Genomic DNA, 21,781 nt, shown 5'->3' with positions numbered 1-21,781 from the left:
AATAAAAGTCATTTTGAATGGAAATTTTTTTTCTGCGAAATTCGGTCACTAAATAATTAATTGCCATCGAAAAATGACTAATTAAAAAAACATCGAGTGAAATATAATGAAAAAATTAAAAATTACCTTGAGCGATTCTCACAGCAGGCATTTTGATCCTCATGATGCCTCGGGTATTTAAAATCGGTCAGAACCCAAAACCCGATCGTCCATACAAAAAAAATGAAAACAATCACTAGGTGTCCTCGCACCGCATTTATTTACCAGCTCTTATTTTTATTCAGCACCCACATGCTCCAGCCTCCTCTTCTCTTTCCTCCTCTCTTCACTCCAAAAAAAATTCCACCTCTGTCAAAATCCCTCGGACATTTCCCGACAGTCCCATCTCCCAACCCCACTGACCAAAAAAAAAAAAATCACCAGTAGGTAAATAAATAAAAAAATCACCTCGTCCACACACAGATAAATTTTTTCACTGATTAAAAATTCACTTCACTAATTTTTATCTCCAGTCCATAAGTAATCGGACGGCATCAATAAAAATAAAAAATTTTTCTTAAATTTTTCGCACGGTTTGATTAGAGGCAAACGTGGTCCAGATTCGTCGGATGCTGGTGCTCCAGCGTGGACCTGAGATGATGGTCCGGCATGGGTCGTATCTCTGAGTGGACTGTGCCGGACGTGCGCCTAGTAGTGGCTGGTTAGTTGTGTCAGGAGCTGCTGGTGTGTGTCTTTCTCGGGCACTGTGCTCGGGTTCGGACAAGTTCGGCTCACCTCGTGGCTCACCATCCGCTTGCTCCGACTACTACTACCCGAACCAGCCGGACACCCCACACGTCCTATCCTCGGTTCCTGCTGCTCCGAACGCGTAGCGCTGGTACACTCCATAGGGTAGTTTTCACCCCGAGAAGAGAGTGGGGGATCTTTCGCGCATGGGGATACCGAGTCGAGGATCCACGTCCACATGTGTACTGTATGTGTTATTATTATTATTATTATTATTATTATTGTTATTATTGTCATTATTATTGTTATTATCGGCGTGTGGGTACGAGAGAGTCGGCGAGACCGCGGGCGCGAGTGTGGGAAAGGGATACTGGCGAAAGGCGGGCTGAGGACTCGCGGTCGAAGGAAAGAGAGAGAGGGAAGAGTGAAAACTCGGAGGGATTGAGGAGCGATGTCGAGGGTGGAGGAAAGCTGGTGGGAGATACTTGTACTAGGTACATACTCTGCTGTGTACTGTACTAGTACCGGACCATGAGTTTTGTGTCTGGTGGGGGTATTGATACACGCGATTTTGCTTCTTTGCTCCCGCCAATATTATTTCGGTAAAAGTGATAATTGGGTGGGTTTCAGTTTTTGGCAGTAGGGTGAGGTGGGATTTTTGGTTTGGAAATTTATTTTTTAGATTTTTGGAAGTGTGATTTTAGGGAGGGTAAAATGGAGTCGAGGAATTTTGAAGTTGAAGAGAAAGTCAATTATTTTTAAATGAAGGGGAAAATGGGCCAGCTAAAAATTTTGGAATTTTAATTTTTGAAAGTGGAAGGTAACGTCAATTATTTTTAAATGGAGGTAATATGAGTTAGTTTAAATTAGAGGGGAAAAATGGAGTCAAAAATTTTGAAATTTAAATTTTTGAAAATTAAAGTAACGTCAATTATTTTTGAATGGGGATAAAATGAATTATTTTTAAATGAAGGGAAAAATGAGGCAGTTTAAAATTTTGAAATTTAAATTTTTGAAAATGAAAGTAACGTCGATTATTTTTGAGTGGGGGTAAAATGAGTTATTTTTAAATAAAGGGTAAAATGGGGCAGTTTAAAATTTTGAAATTTAAATTTTCGAAAATGAAAGTAACGTCAATTATTTTTGAATGGGGGTAAAATGAGTTATTTTTAACTGAAGGGTAAAATAGGGCAGTTTAAAATTTTGAAATTAAAATTTTTGAAAATAAAAGTAACGTCAATTATTTTTGAATGGGGGTAATATGAGTGATTTTTAAATGAAGGGTAAAATGGGGCAGTTTAAAATTTTGAAATTTAAATTTTTGAAAATGAAAGTAACGTCGATTATTTTTGAATGGGGGTAAAATGAGTTATTTTTAAATAAAGGGTAAAATGGGGCAGTTTAAAATTTTGAAATTTAAATTTTTGAAAATGAAAGTAACGTCAATTATTTTTGAATAGGGGTAAAAGAGTGATTTTAAATTAGAGGGGTAAAATGGGGCAGTTTAAAATTTTGAAATTTAAATTTTTGAAAATGAAGGTAACGTCAATTATTTTTGAATAGGGGTAAAAGAGTGATTTTAAATTAGAGGGGTAAAATGGGCTGTCAAAAATTTTTAGTAGATAAAAATTTGATTGTCGATGGGTAAAAATGGGCCGTCTTAATTTTTTTAATTATTTTGAATTTTAGATTAAATGGAAAAAATTTGAAGTCGAATAGTGGTGGGGATTTTATAAAAATTATAGTATATATATAAATAATCAGTCGAATTTTGAAAAAAAATAACCAGACAAAACGTGTTGTTAATAAAATAAATGTAAATATTATCATATCTTATTAATAATCGGTCGTTTTAAAATAGATTATAATTTATAATATCACGCGTATCCTGTTATTTATATATTTCCTTCTATTTACTCAAGTACGTTTGTATCAGTAATCAAAGAGACTTAAAACATTTTTGTGTATTCCCTCCCTCATATTTATATCCGTATCTGTAACCATAAATCCACCGCCCTTTAATTTGTTCTTGGGCACTTTAGTAGCACTTTAAGTCGTCTAAGGGCGCCAAAAATATTTCCCAGTCACTTGGATCTTTCCGTAAAAATCTAAACTTGAACTCACTTACTTACTCCCTTTTTTTTTACTTCCGCTTATAAATGTCATCAATTAAGAAACAAAAAAAATCTCTCTCATATTTTTTGTCAATTAAAAAATCGTTTCCGAAATTTCCTATTTACGAAAAAATCATAAAATCATTTCCAAAATTTTCTTCTGAAAGAAAAACCTTAAAAATAATTTCCAAAATTTTTTCAATGATCGTAAAATTTAAATCCCTACAAATTTAAAAAAATCGAACTGTGGCAAAAAAAATCTAGTAAATAATAAATAAATTATTTGTCATCAGTCGCACTTCCCAACAAAAAAGAAGTATATACATAATATATATATCTGTCGTGAATGGTCAGAGGTTAATCTGTATTCTGAACGGTCGACGCTCGCGCTAAAACTTTTAAATTTCCGCAAGTACGAAAACTATTATACAACACCAGCAAACGCGAGTTTGTATCAGCAGCATTACATTACATTGTGTGTACTATAAAATTTATCTCCCCCCTCTCCTCCCCCACTACTTCGGCACTTCTTTAGTCCGTCACCCGCAGCTTGATCGCGGCCGCTCTCGCTCATTTTTTCTCTCTTTTTATTTTTATTTAATATTATTGCAGTGTACGTGTTCTGTAGTTGTCCTACGTAACGTGGAAAAGAATAGAGTAGGAGAGAGAAAGGTAGTGATAGAGGTAGAAGTAGAGATAGAGGATGAGACCGGCCTTTACTCTGTTACTAAAAAGCAAAATCTCATCAGACGCGGTCAGTTCGTGGCTTTCTGGGGAATTAGATTTTTACAGTTCTCAGGAATTCCACGGAGACACGCTTTTCGTTATATATATCCTTGTTTCTTTCTTTAGACTTGAGACACTCTAGGCTATTGACATTATCCTCATTATTATTTAATCTCACCGACAAATTATTTTATTCTCAGATTCAAACTTTTTAACTTTTACTCGTGACAAACTTTTAAACTTAACTTTTATTTTATACAGTAAATTTCATTGTCCATCAATTTCTTACCCTACTTGTTCCAAATTAATTATTCAATTTTTTTCATTAAAAAAAAAATCAAAATTTTGAAAATTTATTTCTCGAGATTTTGTGGTCGAAAATTAAGTTCATGGGTGTGTTTTGGATCGGAAAAAATCTGATCTTTCTAAAGAAATTAAAAAAAAAATTTTAGCTCCTCAATTTTAATCACAAAAAAAAATATTTAAAAATCTTATCAAAAACAAAAGTTCCAAAAACGGAAAAAAAAATATGACTATAAATAAATAAAGAGCACTAAGTAAACTGTGTAAAAAAGCGGAAACACGTGACACGTAATAAAGCCAGATTTAAAATAAAAGTCCCAGCTCCTAGCGGACGCGGGCGGGGACGAGGGTAAGAGAGAGGGAGCGTTAATTCTGGACAGCGGTCCAAAGGGTGAAAAAAGCAGCAATGTAAGTAAAGACGGGCATGTTAGCCCATTAAATATATAAATAAATATAAATATAAGTTAGGTGACTATCGTAGGTCCCTCGGTCTTTTTAAATTCCGGCTGCGCTCCGACTCCAGCAAACGACGACCAAGACGACGCATCCTGTTCGGGGTTTTAAAGATTATTTTTACTTCTGAACCATCACATCGGGGCAAAAAACGATCTGTCTGGCGACTATATAATATACCCAACCCGGCTTCCACACATATATCTATATCTATATATATTATGGTGAGTAGAGAGGAGAGCACATGTGCGACGTATCGTTTTTAACAAAATGCTTACTCTTGAGCTCGAGTAGTCCAGCGAACTACGACAGTCACAGTATGAAGGTCTTGGTCTTGGTCTTGCTCTTGCTCTTATATTCTACTTCTTATTCTTATTTCAAATTTTTTTATTATTTTTATCTAAAGACCAAACGAACGCCGGATCGTTCGTGTGGCCAAAGTTTCGTTTCATTTGGTCCTCTGTCGTCTTCGTGGGAGTTTCCACTACACTCCATCTCACCCGGCACATATTTATATATATATATATATATATATATATATGTATTTTAGTTTTAAAGAACTCGTATGTATTGGGTAGAGTAAGAAAAGTACGATAGCGAACGGCGAGTGAACCAAAACAACTGGCTCCTGTCATTGACCCTCGGTACGTTTTTTAAAAATACGTTGGCTGCAATGCCGACACTATCGGACGCACTTTGTTTGTCGTCTTATAAACACTATTTATGGAGGCATATATGAATATGGGACTTGATATATAGACAAAGACAAAGAAGAAGAAGTTATTTAATTACATTTGTTCGGGGAATGGAGGGTAATTAGTCATCGACGCATTTATTTTTTCTGCCTGTTCGCGTTGTATGAGTGATGGTTGATTTATGGGGTTTTGACGCGATTCGATCCTTTGATCAGGCGGAAATATTTCTTTGAGGAAAAAAAATGCTCTAGTTTTTTTTATACAGATTAGACTTTTGAGTAAAAACTCGAAATTTGGCCCAGTGGTGGGACGAAAATTGGATTTTTTTAAAACCGGTCATTAAGAGGGATAGCCACTGTGAAATTTCAAAAAAAATTTTTTTTTTTTCTATTAAATCAAAGTGTATATGTTCAAAAATATGTATCTAAAGTTTTATATGAAAATTCGGAATTTTTTTAAAGTTATAGTCATTTTTGTGACAGCGCGTCAACTGACCGCGGCATCGACTAAAAACTTTAAACGCATTTTTCTCGAAATTACTTTTTTTGAACTGGTGGCATCTGTAATTTGCATAAATATCAACCGATTCGCAACTTTTTTTTTTGCCGTATTCGTCTATTCAGTAGCTAAAGTTGCACGTAGGGGATTTTGAAAATTTTGATTTTTAAGATTTTTTAGGGCAGTTTGAATCCAAAAAAATGAGAAAAAATAACGAAAAAATTTTTAATATGTCGCCATTTTTTTTCAAATCCAAATTTTCAAAATCCCCTATGTGCAACGATAACCACATGCATACAGATTACAACGCCGTTTGGTTTTTTTGTTTCTGATAATCCGTTTTTGAGTTAGAGATGGCACCGTGGTGGGGGAAATTTTTTTGTTGCTCCACAAAAATGCTTATAACTTTGTAACAACATGATATTTTTTAATGAAAATTTAGGAGAATTATCTTCAATGTATACTTTAGAAAACAAAAAAAACCCGACCCCCAAATTCCTTTATTATTCCAGTCAAAAAAATTCCCGAAAATCACCTATTTTTTCGATCCTCACAGTGGCTATCCCCCTTAATTCAGTCGTGATTTTTTTTATCAAGAAAATTTTCATTGAAGTCTTCACACATGCGCAGCACATTTAAAAATATATGAAATAACTTGATTTTTAATATTTCACAAGCCAGTAAATTTTCCTCTTGACACTAAAGAAAACTCTGGTAACTTTTTTTATTACATTGTAGGTTTCTTAAGACTGCAATAAAACCAAATAAGTGACCACTAATTTTTTTCTCATGCCCTAGTGTAATTCGATTCTTTCTGTCACATGTTTAAGATATTTTTAAAAAAAATCACGGGTCACTTTCGTCGACCCGACTTTTGTCGAACCTCGAAAATTATTTTCTATACCCGTGACAAATTCAAGTCACCGTTTCTTCAAACAGTTTAACCCTTTTCAAAAATTCCTTCAAACCAAAAACAAAATTTCAAAATTTGTCTAAAAAAATTTTTAAAAAATTTTTCAAAGCCTTGAGATATAAAATAATTTTTAAAATTTTTCTGTGACATTTAAATTTGAACGTGACTCCGAGCACATGTGAACCAAAAATAATCTCCCAAGTCCAAGGGAATCTTCTCCACACTGTCCTCATCCTCGAAGTGGTCCATCAGAGCCGTCAATTACGTTCTTAAATAATTCCACACCCAGAGTTGTACAGTACACCCGAAAATACATTAATCCTCTGTCTCTCTTCCTCTGACTTCCATCCATCGCGTCGCGTCCCCAACACATGGTCCGAGCCCTTTTTCCGCTCAGCTTCTTCTTCCAGATGCCCATGCACGAGTTTATAAATAAACAATGACAGCCGCGAGAACTCGGATATCTCACAATCCAACAAAACCCACACCGTCACCCCCAGTGATCACTTCCCATGCCCAACAAAATTTTTACTTTACAAATTTACGTCGATTCCTTTCGATAAAAAATTTTTAAGTCTCTTCTGATCACCCCCTCTCCCCTTTCTCGTGTAGGGGAGCCTAAAAAACTCATGGAATTTCTCATCGAATACTTTCGCACGACCAAAGACACCTTGGCGCCTCGATGGACCCCTAGAATTACTGGGGGGTCCGAAGTCGCCGCTAAAAAACTCTCGTGGGACCCAACAAAAAAAATAAAAAGCCATTCTGCAACAATTCCGACACATAAATCTGGACGGAATCATACCACAGTTTTTTTTTATAATTTTTTTTTTACCTATCGTAAGTATTTTTTAAGTGCCGGTATTTTGCTGTACCGTTTTTTATCCCGCTAGGGGGAGATCAGAATAGGGGAGGAAATTTTTCCGAGCCGGAAGAGAGGAAACACCTTGTGGGGACAGTAATAATAATAATTGAGAATATTTTAAGTAAAGAAGTAAAAAAATATTACGGTACTGGAACAGATTCTCCGGCCGGAAGGTGGATAAAAAATATTGGGATGAAAAAAATTTAGTACTGCTATACTGGGTTGTTAACTTGTAGGGGTACGTCCATTTTAAGTTTTTTATTTGTTTGGAGATATCTTGAGGCTGGTGAATTTACCCCTCTTTTACCCCCATTTTTTTTTATCAGATCGTGAGAGTTTTGCGTTTTGGGGAAACGCTGGAACGGGATTGCACTTTTGAGGGAATTTTTTATTGAAATTGTTTTTTGGTAAATTTTTTTTGTGGGAATGAAATGCTGAGAAAATTTTTATTACAAAATTTTGAGAGAATTTTCGGCAAAATTATTGAATTTATTTATTTAACTAATTAATTATTTATTTTTGGTAGGGTGGGGAGGGGGTGAATTGGAAGTAGTAGATTTTATTAATATTGTCATGACTTATGGAACTGATGAAATTTCGAGGATTAAATTGTAGAATTTGTGATGCATAAGTAATGATACAGAGTAATTGTTAATTATAAATGGAATTCATTATTTGAGATGGAGAATTATTTTGTGAAATTAAATAACTGAGTATGGAGATGGAAATAGAGATGATGAATAATTGGTCGAGTTAATGGACAAGAGAGGTAACGTGACTTGAGGTAAGGTGGGTCGAAATTAGTGAATTTTTGAAAAAACATGTAATACTTTTTTCTAAGAACTTTCATAGCTGTAACTTTTTAAGTATTAGTGCTAGGGTAATTTTTATAAGGACTAAAGTTGTGAGAAATTAAATTTTCAACAATTTTTGTCTCTGTAAAAAATCACGTAAAGTCAAAATTTCAGAAGTTGTGAGATTTTAAATGATTTAGACATTTTTGGAAAATTTATGCTGTGTCTGAGATTGAAAATAGCTGCAACTTTTAGAGGATTGGAGCTAGGATAATTTTTGTAAGGACCAAAGTTGTAAGAAATTAAATTTTCAAGAATTTTTGTCTCTTTAAAAAATCCCGTAAAGTCAAAATTTCAGAAGTTATGAGATTGTGAATGATTTGCATGTTTTTGGAAAAATTGATGCTGTGTCTGAGATTTTAAACAGCTGTAACTTTTAGAGGATTGGAGCTAGGACAATTTTTATAAGCACCAAAGTTGTAAGAAATTGAATTTCCAACAATTTTTGTCTCTTTAAAAATTCACGTAAAGTCAAAATTTCAGAAGTTATGAGACTTTGAATGATTTGGATGTTTTTGGAAAAATATATCCCTGATTCTAAGACTTTAAATCGCTTTATTTTTAAAAATATTTATTTTAGAGAAATTTTTCTAAGGACTCAAGTCACAGAAAATTGAATTCCCATTCCAACGACCTCCTCAAAGATCTACTTACCCCAACAAATTCCCATGATGACAAAAATTTCCTAAAACTAAAAATTTCCAAAAACCAACTGAGCTAAATAAATTAAAAAAAAAAAACAACACACATTGTCATAAATAAAAATGAAATAACAGTAATTAGAAAAAAACTAAAAATAACGGAACTTGAAAGCTAAAGAAAAAAACGGGTCCCATTTCTGCCGATTTTCCCTCTCCTCACACATGCTCCTGCGTCTTACAGTTCCCTTGCAGGGCAGATGGCCAGCCAAGGGGTAAGAAAAAACCGGGTATAAAAAACGGGGTTTTTTTTTATTTCTATAAAAAGCGATTGAAAAACGGACGCGGGGCCTCCGAGTGCCGCTCCGATGGACCACGTGTGTTCCAGCATTCTCTCTCTCTCTCTCTCTCTCTCTCTTTCACTCACTATTTAGTGCCAACACAGGCATTAAACAACTACATAGCATACACCGAGCACCGAGCACCGAGCACCAGCAAAGAATCACAAAGAATAGATGAGTATCGCGTTCTTTTGATCGCCTCAAGGATCCATCCTCTATCGTATTACGGCATTGAAATTTATAAAAATTTACCGTTTTCGACATGAACCTTATACGCCTCGCACATAAACACTCGCTTTACTTTGCTCTACTCTATACTTAAAAAAAAACCCATACCCATCCCTCCATCTCTTCAACTCCAGCCGCCATATTTTTAAAAATTAAAAAAATAATTTTCAAAATTTCGATCAACACTCGGACTAAAAATTAACTCGACTTTTTTTTACCGGACTGTTAAGTATCTCATTGACCCCAGAGTAAATCCAATGTCCAGAGGGTCCAGAGTCTAGGGTCCGGGGTCCCGAGCCTGGATCTAGATCCCAGTAAAGGAAGAAAAAATTGACGTAAAAAAATTAGATGGTGGACTATAAGTATTAAGTTTTAGTGGCAGTTCTAGACGCAGACCAGCTGACCAGGCGTGGGAAGCATTCACTGTGTGTGTAACTGTCTTTTTTTATTTAATGTATCCTTTGGACTTTGTAGCAGCTTGTGGGGACGGATCCGCTAAATAAAGAAGAATAGAAAAGAACAGGTACAAAGTATGAGAGAAAAATAATTAAGTGTGGGGTAGGGAAAAAACTGCTGTGGCAACTGGACTCGAGACTAGCTGGAGAGCGAGTATCCAAGACTAAGGGGATTGAGCCAAAGCCGAGGAAAAGGCAGATCCGGAATCCATTTCCGGATACCGTGAAATTAGTACCATTGTCTCGCGGCTCCCTGTTGTGGGCATTCCCACATTAATATGCGGAACGATTAAGTCGTTTCCGTAGTTGCTGTTGGATAGTTATAGTTATAGTTTGCAGAGAATCGCGGGATAAGTCAAGTCTAAGGAGAAAATTAAATGGGCAATGGGTAATGTGTGACGCGGATTGTTCAGAGTTTTCCTTGAGATCTTTTTTTTTTAGTTTAAAAAAAAATTTTCAAGTAAAAAAAAAATTTCAGAGTTCGACATTGACTTGGAAATTTTTAGAAATAATTTTAAAAAATTACTAGGGTCAGTACACTGTAAAAAATCCGGAGTGAATTCGGAGTGAAATTAAATCCGAATTCACTCCGCATTCACTCCGCCACGCGGAGTTCCGGAGTTTTGAAAAAAATCACTCCGCATGCGGAGTGAATTGGGAGTTTTTTTTTAGCGGAGTGATCTCGGAGTGACACGGATTTTATTTCACTCCCAATTCACTCCGGTCCGGAGTTTTAATACTTAAATAAATTTATATTAAACTGCTAAACAATGTGTGCGTGTGTGTGCAAATTTGTGCGTGTGTGCAAATGTGTGCGTGAGTGTGTGTGCGAGTGCGTGTGTGTGCCTAAATATGTATGTGCGTATGTGTGTGCATATCAGCTGATCAATAATGTAATACGCGAATTTTTACTTCGATTTTATTGAGTGGAGTTATATTTTATTAATAATATTTACAAAACTCCGCTCCGGAGTGAATTTCACTCCGGAGGGATTAAATTAATAAAAAGTTATCTACTCCGCGAAAACTCCCCTGCGGAGTGAATTTCACTCTGAGGGGAGTGAATAATTAAAAATTCATTCACCCCGCATTCACTCCGGATTTAATCCGCATTCACTCCGCGAATTTTTTACAGTGTAAGAAATTTTTTGAGGTAAAAAAAAAATTTCAGTCGGATATTGATTTAGAAATTTTAAGAAAAAAAAAAAAAAAACTTGATAAGGTTGAAAAATTTTTTTTTTCCATCTGGATCATGACTAAAAGCTCAGTCCTTTGTCTTAGGGCATAAAACCGCGATGAATGAGATTTTTTTATCGTAATTTAAAAATAGTCTACCACGAACTGGCCAGAGGTCAGTAACTCCATTCAAACGGAGTGAAGCTTCCAAAAATACTCCCGCCATCCGCGGAACTGGTAAAAAAATATTTTCAACCGCGACATCTATACATTTTTCTTTTTTTTTTTTTTGAATTCTTTCCGTCGCCTTAGATCTCTCAGCCAACCGTAAAAATAATAATAATGAGTAGTAAGTAAAACGTGTGGTGAAGTGCATTTGAGCCACGCGCGTGCAAGTAGTGCGCGCGACCTTCTCTCCCACTCAGTGCACTGATGTTACCCATTTTTAAAACCGGCGATATAATAACAAGACCAAAGAAACAGAAAACAAGTAAAGAGCCAGCCCGCTTATTCACTTTGCTTGGGAATGCATGCAACGACCCGTGCACATGTACATGCACATGCACATGCACACATTGCAATTCACACAAATAAATACACACATACTCAACTCCTTGTATTTTATCATCCGCGTACTCTGAGCCCGAGTGGGGGAGTAGAGAATCACTCGCGACTCGCAACTCGGGATCCGCGATCTGGGATCCGCGATCCGCGATGCTCTATAGTATGTTAATCTATTCCATGTAGTTTTGCGCTGTACTGACATGATTCTTTCTCTTTCTCTTTCTCCTGTATTCTATTCTTCACTCAGCTCGGCGTCATATCATTTCATGTACACTAGTACAGCTGAAGCTGAATCTTTTTCTCTACTGGTGTAGCGATGTGTGTACACAAGGATGCCACATCACGACTCATTCTCAAGCACGTTCACGCCGAGCAGTGAAAGTCTTCGGGTCGGCTAATACTAAACCAATCCGGCTAAACACGCCGAATGCCGACCAAGTACAATCCTAACTGAGTATAAGTACAAGCTTTGAAATGAGAGAAGAAATCGCGACTAGAAGCGAGTATGTCAGCGAGCAGATTTTCCACGCTCTTGATATATGTATTTTTTTTTTTTATCAAATTTGCTTTGTACTTATTAATGTAAAATAATGCTGGGGAAAATGAGTCGCCATTTTTGTGAAAAGAAAATTTTTTTGAGGAAAATTACAAACTGGCTGCTGTTGACTACGAATTTGAGGTTTCACAAAATGTTATTTTGATTATTTCGATGATCGTTTGGGTAAATTTGATGTTTAGTGACATCAGTGGAAAGGAAATTTGATTTCCTGCAATTTTGAAATCAATAAAAATTTTTGTGGAGCTGTAAGTTTACAAGATATAGCCGATTTAAGTCCTGGAATAAAGTTATATAATTTTCCAAAAATTTCCAAAATCTTAAGAGGGGCCTAGTCTCGCCCGAATGATACTAGGAGATTTTTTGTTGAAACAAAAGTTGTAGGAAATTCAATTTCCTACAATTTTGGTCCTCATAAAAAATACTGTAGGATCAATATTTTAGAAGATATGACCATTTGAACTCTTAGAAAGAATAATTATATATACTTTCAAAAGTTCCCAAATTATTAAATTGACTTTATATATTTTTTTTCAAATAAAAAAAAGTTATAAAAAACAAAATTTCCTTTCCAATGACCACCCCAACTGTCAATTCATCCCATTTATCCAAAACATTACCAGCCAAACTATAATTTTTTATCTCAAATTCAAAATTTTATTAAAAAAAACTACGACTTTTTATTAAATCATGACGTTTAATATTCTCAGCCCACGAAAAAAGTGATCAGTCATTGTCCAGCGAACGTTTAAAATTTTAAATGATCGAGTCACCTTTTTTATGGCGTTTTCGTTACAATTTTAGTTCAGTAAATCGGGTGTCCGAATCCGCCGAGTCAGCGGAGATTATTTACGCTGCCTTGGATCTATTCTCCAGCAGGGGAGTGTGTCATATTTGCCTATGATTGACGATTTGCCGAAAGAGAATAATATAATATAATATAACATAATATAATATATAATACGCAACCGATCTGATGCAGCTCCATGTCCAGGATAATTCCATTACGAGCGTACCAACCAAACAGACAAACAGACATACAGAATGACGAACGTCTTTCATTCATTTCCTCTTTTTCATTCACATCCACTCTGATTCCCAATCTATCTTTGTCCTTGTCACTCCCTCGCACCACATTTTTGCAATCCTCTTTTATTATATATACATATATATATACCTTTCTCCGTCATTGTCATTATTATTCACATTTCTTCGGTTTTTTTTTATTTTCTTATTGTACCTGATTATTATCGGTTGGTTAGATGCGACAGATTATTTCACGTCACCTCAAAATATAATCAGCTGGACCCTTGGACTTTTACTATAATAGCTATTCAAAAGAAAAGTCCATTTCTCTACTTTCTAGTAAAAGTTATTTTTAAAAAAAATACTCGTATGTTTTTTAGACTCAATTATTTTGAGGAAAAAATAGATTTTGAGAGACCGGTATATTTCCAAATTTTTTTAAGGGCTGTAACTTTTCAACTATTGGTCCTACGAGATTTTTACATGGAACAAAAATTGTTGAAAATTCGATTATCTACAACTTTGGTATCTGTAAAAAATTTTCTAGAATTGATATTTTAGAAGATATGGCGGCTTAAAGTTTTTGGAATCATAATTATATATGATTTCAAAAATTTTCAAATTCAAAAAAGTGGAATAACTCTTAAACAATCGATCTCAAGTGAATTTTTAATGATACAAGAATTGTTGGAAATCAAATTCTATACAACTTTGGTATCTGTAAAAAATTTTCTAGAATTGATATTTTAGAAGATATGGCGGTTTAAAGTTTTTGGAATAATAATTATATATGATTTCAAAAATTTTCAAATTTAAAAAAGTGGAATAACTCTTAAACAATCGATCTCAGGTGAATTTTTAATGATACAAGAATTGTTGGAAATCAAATTCTATACAACTTTGGTATCTGTAAAAAATTTTCTAGAATTGATATTTTAGAAGATATGGCGGTTTAAAGTTTTTGGAATAATAATTATATATGATTTCAAAAATTTTCAAATTTAAAAAAGTGGAATAACTCTTAAACAATCGATCTCAGGTGAATTTTTAGTGATACAAGAATTGTTGGAAATTAAATTTTCTACAATTTTGATTTCTACGAAAAATCTTCTAGAACGAATATTTCAAAAGATATATATATATACTTTAAGTAGTAATAAATTTTTCCCACATTTATTCACCAAAAAAAATTTTTTATCAAAATAAGCTAGTGATAAATTAATATTTGGATCAAAAAAATGATTTCCGATACCCAAAAAAAAGTTATTGCTCCCAATAGATCAGATTTACGTCGAAATTAAACAGTGACATTGTCAGCGGATTAAAAAATCTTAAAGTGCGCAAAGTAGTGTGACATAAAACGTCAAAGAAGTAAAAAAAAATTTTAAAAGGTGTGAGGAGATATGACAATATCCTGCATACTGTCCGGCGCTCCGGGCGTTCCTCATATCCCAAAGTATTGAGGCCGACAAATCGAGATAAATTTATCTATATAAAGTTTCCTGGGGGCGTCAGCCGGCCGGTGAAAAAATAAAATAAAGGTACCAGTGATCGTAGGAACTAGGGAACGGGATCGGGGATAAGGACGGGTATTAAAAAACATCATGGGCATGATATATTTGTATAAATGGATAACACAAAGCTGAAAACGTCTAATCGTTTTAAGCTTGCCCTGGACGGCTCGTCGATCTAAGGAAAGTACGTCAAGCTTGCGAAATTATAGTTTACACAGCCGCACCGTTGGCTCTGGTTGGTTCTCTTCAGTTGTTGCCCGTATCAAAAGTTTAATTGAATTTTCGACCGAAGCCTACCACACTGGAGATTAGGATCTCCATTCTTGGCTACTCTCCCGTGTGCTTCTTATGCTTCCTGACCGTCTATGTACTTTATTATTAAGCGTTTTCTGACTTTATTCTTCGCTTTCTTTACACACGTTTACTCAAATTATTATTATATTATTCTTTTTTAAATTTTATTTACCCAAGGTTCTAATAATTATTATTATATAAAAATAAAAAATTATTTAATTCAAGCGATTGAGTTTTCGACATTCAAACTGAAATTCCGAGTGAACTATCAAAGATACGACTAAAATGTATAGAAATAATTTTGTAGGAAATTTAATTCTCTACAAAAATTACTTATGTAATTTTTTACATAAGTTCGATAGTTTGCTCATAATTTTAATTTTAAGTCTGACATTAAAAATTTGTGTTTTTGAAATAAGTTTTCATTTCATTGAGCATTGGATGAGATTTCTGGCTTTCGTATCAAAAATATGACAAAAATATAAGAATACATTTTTGTAGGAAATTAAATTTCCTACAAAAAAGATATCTTACAATTTTGTCCTAAGTCCGATAGTTTAGACACAATTTCCATTTTTCGTCAACTAAAAAAAAATTTTCCCCAAAAAATTTATATTTCACCAGATTTGAATTCAAATTTATCAAAAATCTATCAAATATATGTCAAAAACACATCAATACATTTTTACAGCAAATTTAATTCTCTACAAAACCCCTTCCTTCCATTTCGCTCTTTCTTCACTATGAGCTCAATAAAAAAATAACTTTCCAATTGTCCATGAACTTTTTCCTCTACTAAAAAAAAAAATCCCACATCTTCAACTTTATTTATTTACTTCCATCTACATTAGCATAATTGCAGGTAAATTTAAAAAAAAACATCCACATGCATGCGACGATGAGGGTCAGATCGAATTTATCTTCGGCCCTCACCTGTTAGCTCGCCAATGCGGGCTGGGGCAACTGACCACAGCTCCCCTACTTTCGTATTCAGCCATTTCATAAAACTCTCCTTAGCTCTCTCAACAAAAAAAAACTCGTTCAATTCATCATTCAAAATCTCGTATCCCCACCAAAATTTTTTGCATTAAAAAAAAAAAATTCCTCATTACTACACATAAAAATTCATGTAATTAAAAAAGACATGTATAGTATAGTATTGAATTATTTTTTAGGTAACCAATGAGTTTTTTTTTTTATGACCAACTGTACGACCCGCATGCCAAAGTGACACAGGCGTGTCCGTGGATTATATTTCTGATATGTCTCTAACTATATATATATTTATACACACATAAATATATAGTCATTTTACACACAAACATATACAAGTATATATATATGTATGAATGTTATGTGGACTAGGGATTCCCCGAACAATAGGACACATGTCAAAACAATGAGCACACAGGTGTGGAAAATAGTGACGCAAATTTACTTATTATATTTTAATTACAATATTTCGGGTTGTAGACCTTGAGAAAAAAATAGAGCTTTGAATATTTAAAAAATATATATATATGAAGTGTCTGTTGCCGCTAATTTGTTATGTTATGTCGCGAGTAAATATTTGGAACCGGGTTCGGAAGAGTTGATTGGAATCGGGTATTAAATTTTTTTGGGCAGACCTCTATTGCCCGAGTACATACGACATGTCAGCTGAGCACATATTCACACATCCGACTGAGGAATTTTATATATCAGTCACTTAAGCCATCGTAATCCCGTGACGCAGAGTTATTTCGATGAATCGTTTAATTTTTTACTCATTTTTAAGTCTATTTGCGATGGATTTTTTAGTCAATCCGTTTAGTAAATTTGTAATTTTATCTTTAATAATTTTTTTTAACCTTCCAATCTATCGAATAAAAAAGCTGACAGAATTTAGTTTACCCTTTTACTGAGTAGCCCATGAAAATAAAAATTCTCCGAATTTATTTTCACGAGCGAGAGGATTTTTTGTCCTGCGCCACCTGGCGGTTCAAAACCGAACTTTTCAAAAAATGACCTCCCATAAAAAAGTGGATTTTTTCTGACTTATGAACCCCCTCCCCCAGAAAAAGCCATGGACTGAAAGCAACGGGCAGGAAATTTTGATCGATTATCGAAGTGAGCCGGAGAATATTAAAATAATCGAGATACAATATCGGACAGTTAATAATACGAGATAAAGTGCGTAGGAGTAGTCATCAAAGCTCGACACAACAACAATAACAATGTCTTTGCCTATAAAATAAAATATAGAGACAATGAATTACGGTACCGGGTGAGAGTAAACGGGACAAATTCTTATTTCAAGTACCATTATACTGCCACAATATTCTTCTCCTCTGTTTTACATAAACTTTCTTAGAAGGAGAAGAAGAAGAAGGAGGAGAAGAAGGTGGCGAAGGCGGGTTTGCTTCAAAGTTTTAAGCATCTACATAAAAAAAATAAAATAATGCAGGGGACGAGATGACGAGTGGAGGAAAAAATGACAATCATCGTCATTTTAATAATATGCAAAGGGGCTATATGTATATATATATATATATCTATATGTGTAGACTTATTCCAAGACCGGCAAGTGTGGCCACAATAGCGTTATATAATGACAAAGACACGACCCAGTCGAAGTCGACACAGAACAGAACTCTCAGACTATATAATACAACATATACTTGTATGTCTTGGCACTACCTTTCGCTGGCTCGACAAAAGGCGCGGCGTAGGGTCATCCTACCGGACCGGAACATGTTTTGTCCGGTGTTATGTTATACTATGTGTGTCTACCAGTCGTGACAAGACCCTACACTATGCCAAGCAAAGACTCAAAATATCTATTCTTTGGTCTTTGCGACAAGTCAAAATATCTTGTTGACATTATGCTCAATTATACCCTTTATTTGCTGTTAACTCTTTACGGACAGTAAATTTCGATCCTCGAGTGACAAATTTATTTTTTAGGGAAATGAGTCGGAAAAAATTTCAAGACCTAATTTTTTAAAAAATTTTTAAAGATTCGTTTAAAAAATTTTAAAAATTTCTGCGCACAGAAAAAGGATTTATTTTTTCAAAAGATAATTAACTGATTATTTAAAGGGCCTGTGTGTTGTCGAGCAGTGAATAAAAAATACCAGTCACAACAAACTCTCTTTACCCCAGATAAGACTCACACAAAAGGTTGATTGACTGAATTTAAAGTACCCAAATAAAAAATAAGACACCTCTCGAACAAAATAATAACATTTAATACGTGGGTGCAGCTTATACTTATAGTCATATATATGTATTCATATTATATCTCAAAGACGATGATGTGAGGCTAGAAAGTGTCTCCAAGCCCGAGCCCGCTCCGAACGAGCCGGAGTCAGAACTCGAGTCACTCGTCAGAGAACACTCTATTGAAATGAATAAAAAAAGAGTCCGGGTCAGTTTGAATAATTTTGACCACACCTCTCGTCAAACCAATACAGCCCAGTATGAATACATACATTTAAATGTCGACACCAACGGAAATCTATTGTCCAAAATTTTTCATACGCTTTATTTATACTAACAAACACTAAACCTATACACACATATATATATATAGGGGAAGGGGGGGGGGGGGGGCAAAACGGGATAGGCCGGCAAAATGGGATACCCTCAAAATTTGGTCAAAATTTTATTTTCTCGAAAAACTTTCGAAAATGGTCAAAAATGACATCTAGTATCATTTTACACTATTAAAAGCTAAAAAAAAACATTTTTATATTTTTTGCGAAAAGTATAATATTGGCGCCAATTTCAAATTTTGAAAAGAAATAACAAGGAAAAACTTCTTTAAAAATATGTTGAGAGTAAATTTTATTACTTACATCAATTTAGAAAGATATTATTACATCAATTTTATTCACTTGAAAAAAAAAAAAAAAATTTACTTTTTTTTGGGGTATCCCATTTTGCCCGCAGAAAATAAAAATTTTTTTTCTGATGGCAGTCTAAAATTCGTTATATTTATTTCAAATAGAATCAAAATGAAGCCAATTTACGATATTTATGTCCCTAAAAACTAAATTTTTCGTTAAGTATCCCGTTTTGCCCCCCCCTTCCCCTATATATATAAAGGGAAACCACAGCCCGATGCCCCCTCCCCTCCAAAAAATGATAAAAAAAATTGTATTAAAAAAAATTTCTGTTTCAAAATTTTTGAGGAGGTTCATCTTGCCCCTGGTGGTCTGTCATGTCCAAGTCTCCCCTATACATATTTTAGAACACTCGATTTAATATTTTAAAATAATAATTCATCTGAGAAATTCCTCTCCCTCCCCTCCTCTATTTTTTTATTCTCCGCTACCCCTAAAATATATAAACCATATATATCTTATATTTATATATTTACTGAATGTTTTTTAGCTCGACCGGGACTAATATGCCTGTCCCAAGTAAACGAGCCACGATTTTGATCCTGGTCCTAATTCTGGTCTTGGTCTTGGTCTCGATCCTGCTGCTGATTCGCTCAGGACATTAAGTGACAAAAAAAATTCTCGACGCACCAGCTGCTGATTTCAGTCGATTTAATTTCATTTGTCCAATCACTTATCGATGTCTTGATATAAATATAAATAGATATGAATGTAAAATTATATATGAGGCGTAGGACGGGCAATTTTTTTTTGGGTAAGAAGTTTTAAATGAAAGTTCACGGGTAATTTAGACATGATGTCGAGGTATTGTGTAAGTCGAGTACTTTTATTTTATCGTGAAAGATCATTGCTGGTAGTTGGGACCGGGGGGACGGGAGGGGTAACAAAGATGTCAAGAGACACACGAGTCGGTTTATATTATTTTGTTATTGAGAAAGATAAAGATGGTGGTTAATTGTGTCGATGATAATTATTTTACTGAGTACTGAGTGTACTGTGGGCTCTGTGTTTGTATTGAGGACGGCAAGTGTTTATTTAAATTTATCAAGGATACTTTTAATTATTTACACGTACAGTTATTTTATTTCTTCAATTTTTATTAAATTTTTTATTATTTTTCTCTATAAATTTTTTTTTTTTTGTATAAATAAATTTATTCATGGGCTGAATATTTTTTTTGAAGTCGCCAGAGGTCATTAGAGTCGAAATTAGTGACAACATTTTTTTTTTTTCATTTTAACTCTGAGTATTTTTAAAAAAAATTAATTAATCAATTTAGGGGTGAAAATTTCAGTCGAATTTTTATAAAAATTTTTAAAGTAAAATTTTAAACGCCAATTTGAAAAAATTAGGAGTCGAAGTTTTGACAAAAAGAAATTTGTTTTTAATTTTAACTCTGGGTATTTTTTAAAAAATAAATAAATTAATTTAGGGGTGAAAATTTTAGTCAAATTTTGATAAAAATTTTTATAGTAAAATTTTGAGCGCCAAATTTGAAAAAATTAGGAGTCGAAATTAGTGACAAAAAAATTTTTTCTTTAATTGGAACTCTAGGTATTTTTTTTTAAATTAATTAATTAATTTAGGGGTGAAAATTTCAGTCGAATTTTGATAAAAATTTTTAAAGTAAAATTTTGAGCGCCAAATTTGAAAAAGTTAGGAGTCGAAATTAGTGACAAAAAAATTTTATCTTTAATTTTAACTCAGGGTATTTTTTAAAAAATAAATTAATTCATTTAGGGGTGAAAATTTCAGTCGAATTTTGATAAAAATTTTGAAAGTAAAATTTTGAGCGCCAAATTTGAAAAAATTAGGAATTGAAATTAGTGACAAAAAATTTTTTCTTTAATTTGAACTCTGGGTATTTTTAAAAAAATAAATTAATTAATTTACGGGTGAAAATTTCAGTCGAATTTTTATAAAAATTTTTAAAGTAAATTTCGAGGGCCAAATTTGAAAAAATTAGGAGTTGAAGTTTTGACAAAAAAAAAATTTCTAATTCCTGCATCTGGAATTTTTATAAAAATTAAACTGAAGGATTTGGAGTTAAAAATTTTTTGGGAACGACCGAGTCGACCCGAGAGTAAAAGTATCGGAAGAATACACAATTTATTATTTAAATAATAAAATAAAATGAGTGAAATTGATTGATAAGTCAATAAAATATTTTTTATGGACACTTGAAATATATCTTTTGTCACCACGGTATAGCTTACGGCGTGAATGGACACAAAGGAGACGGAGAAAGTGAATATATAATATACGAGGATGAGGATGGAGATAAAAATGAGAATAATAAAGATGAAAGAGTGCAGCGAAATAGCCACCCACAAAATTAAACCGCACGTATGAATGGGCAGCCTGAACCCGAACCCCGAAGCTGCGGTTTGTATGCGATGGCATGCCCCGAGCTCGTCCTACACAAATGAAATAAACCAAGACTCGGTTTTCTCTCGAACACATAACACATCACACATCACACATAACACACTACCCGGTATGATAGATGGCTGGCGCAAAAACCGCCAATGCTGATTGATTAGTCACGCTGGTCGCAGCTCCAAATAGCCCTCCAGCATCCTCATATACTTCTATATACATATATATAACAGTGGACCGGCTGTTCACCCAAACAAAAAATATGAAAAATCATTTTGTATTTTTTTAACCACAGAATTTTTTCCATAATTTTCAACCCTCAATATTTTTAAAATTTATATAAAATAATTATCGACTGCCGTGTGATATATGAAAATAATTCCACATTCTATTGATCAGTTCCTCTAGCTCTAGATAATTATAAATTAACCCACACTATGAATAATTAATAATTATTTCTCGCGATGTGCTAATTTAGTAATGAGCTATCGGACGTTAAAATTAATAATCCGAAATTTTGTGTATAAATCGAGACCAGTTACTACTTATCTTTAATCCATGCACTCGGATTCGATG

At 33.9% G+C, this 21,781-nt stretch overlaps 1 protein-coding gene across 1 annotated transcript in view; it reads right to left on the bottom strand.

Moving 5' to 3' along the window:
- LOC130669749 (B-cell lymphoma/leukemia 11A-like) overlaps window positions 1-849 on the bottom strand; it is a 30,857-nt gene extending 30,008 nt beyond the window's left edge. Inside the window, exon 1 of the mRNA XM_057472795.1 lies at window positions 127-849. Within this exon, the coding sequence (XP_057328778.1) occupies window positions 127-163 (37 nt within the window). The 5' untranslated portion in view covers window positions 164-849. The remainder of the gene's footprint in view (window positions 1-126) is intronic.
- Between the last annotated feature and the right edge of the window lie 20,932 nt (window positions 850-21,781).

Source organism: Microplitis mediator, chromosome 6, assembly GCF_029852145.1.
Source record: "Microplitis mediator isolate UGA2020A chromosome 6, iyMicMedi2.1, whole genome shotgun sequence".
NCBI lineage: Eukaryota > Metazoa > Arthropoda > Insecta > Hymenoptera > Braconidae > Microplitis > Microplitis mediator.
The sequence above is the reverse complement of the archived record's forward strand: the minus strand, read 5'-3'. Positions and strand labels throughout refer to the sequence as shown.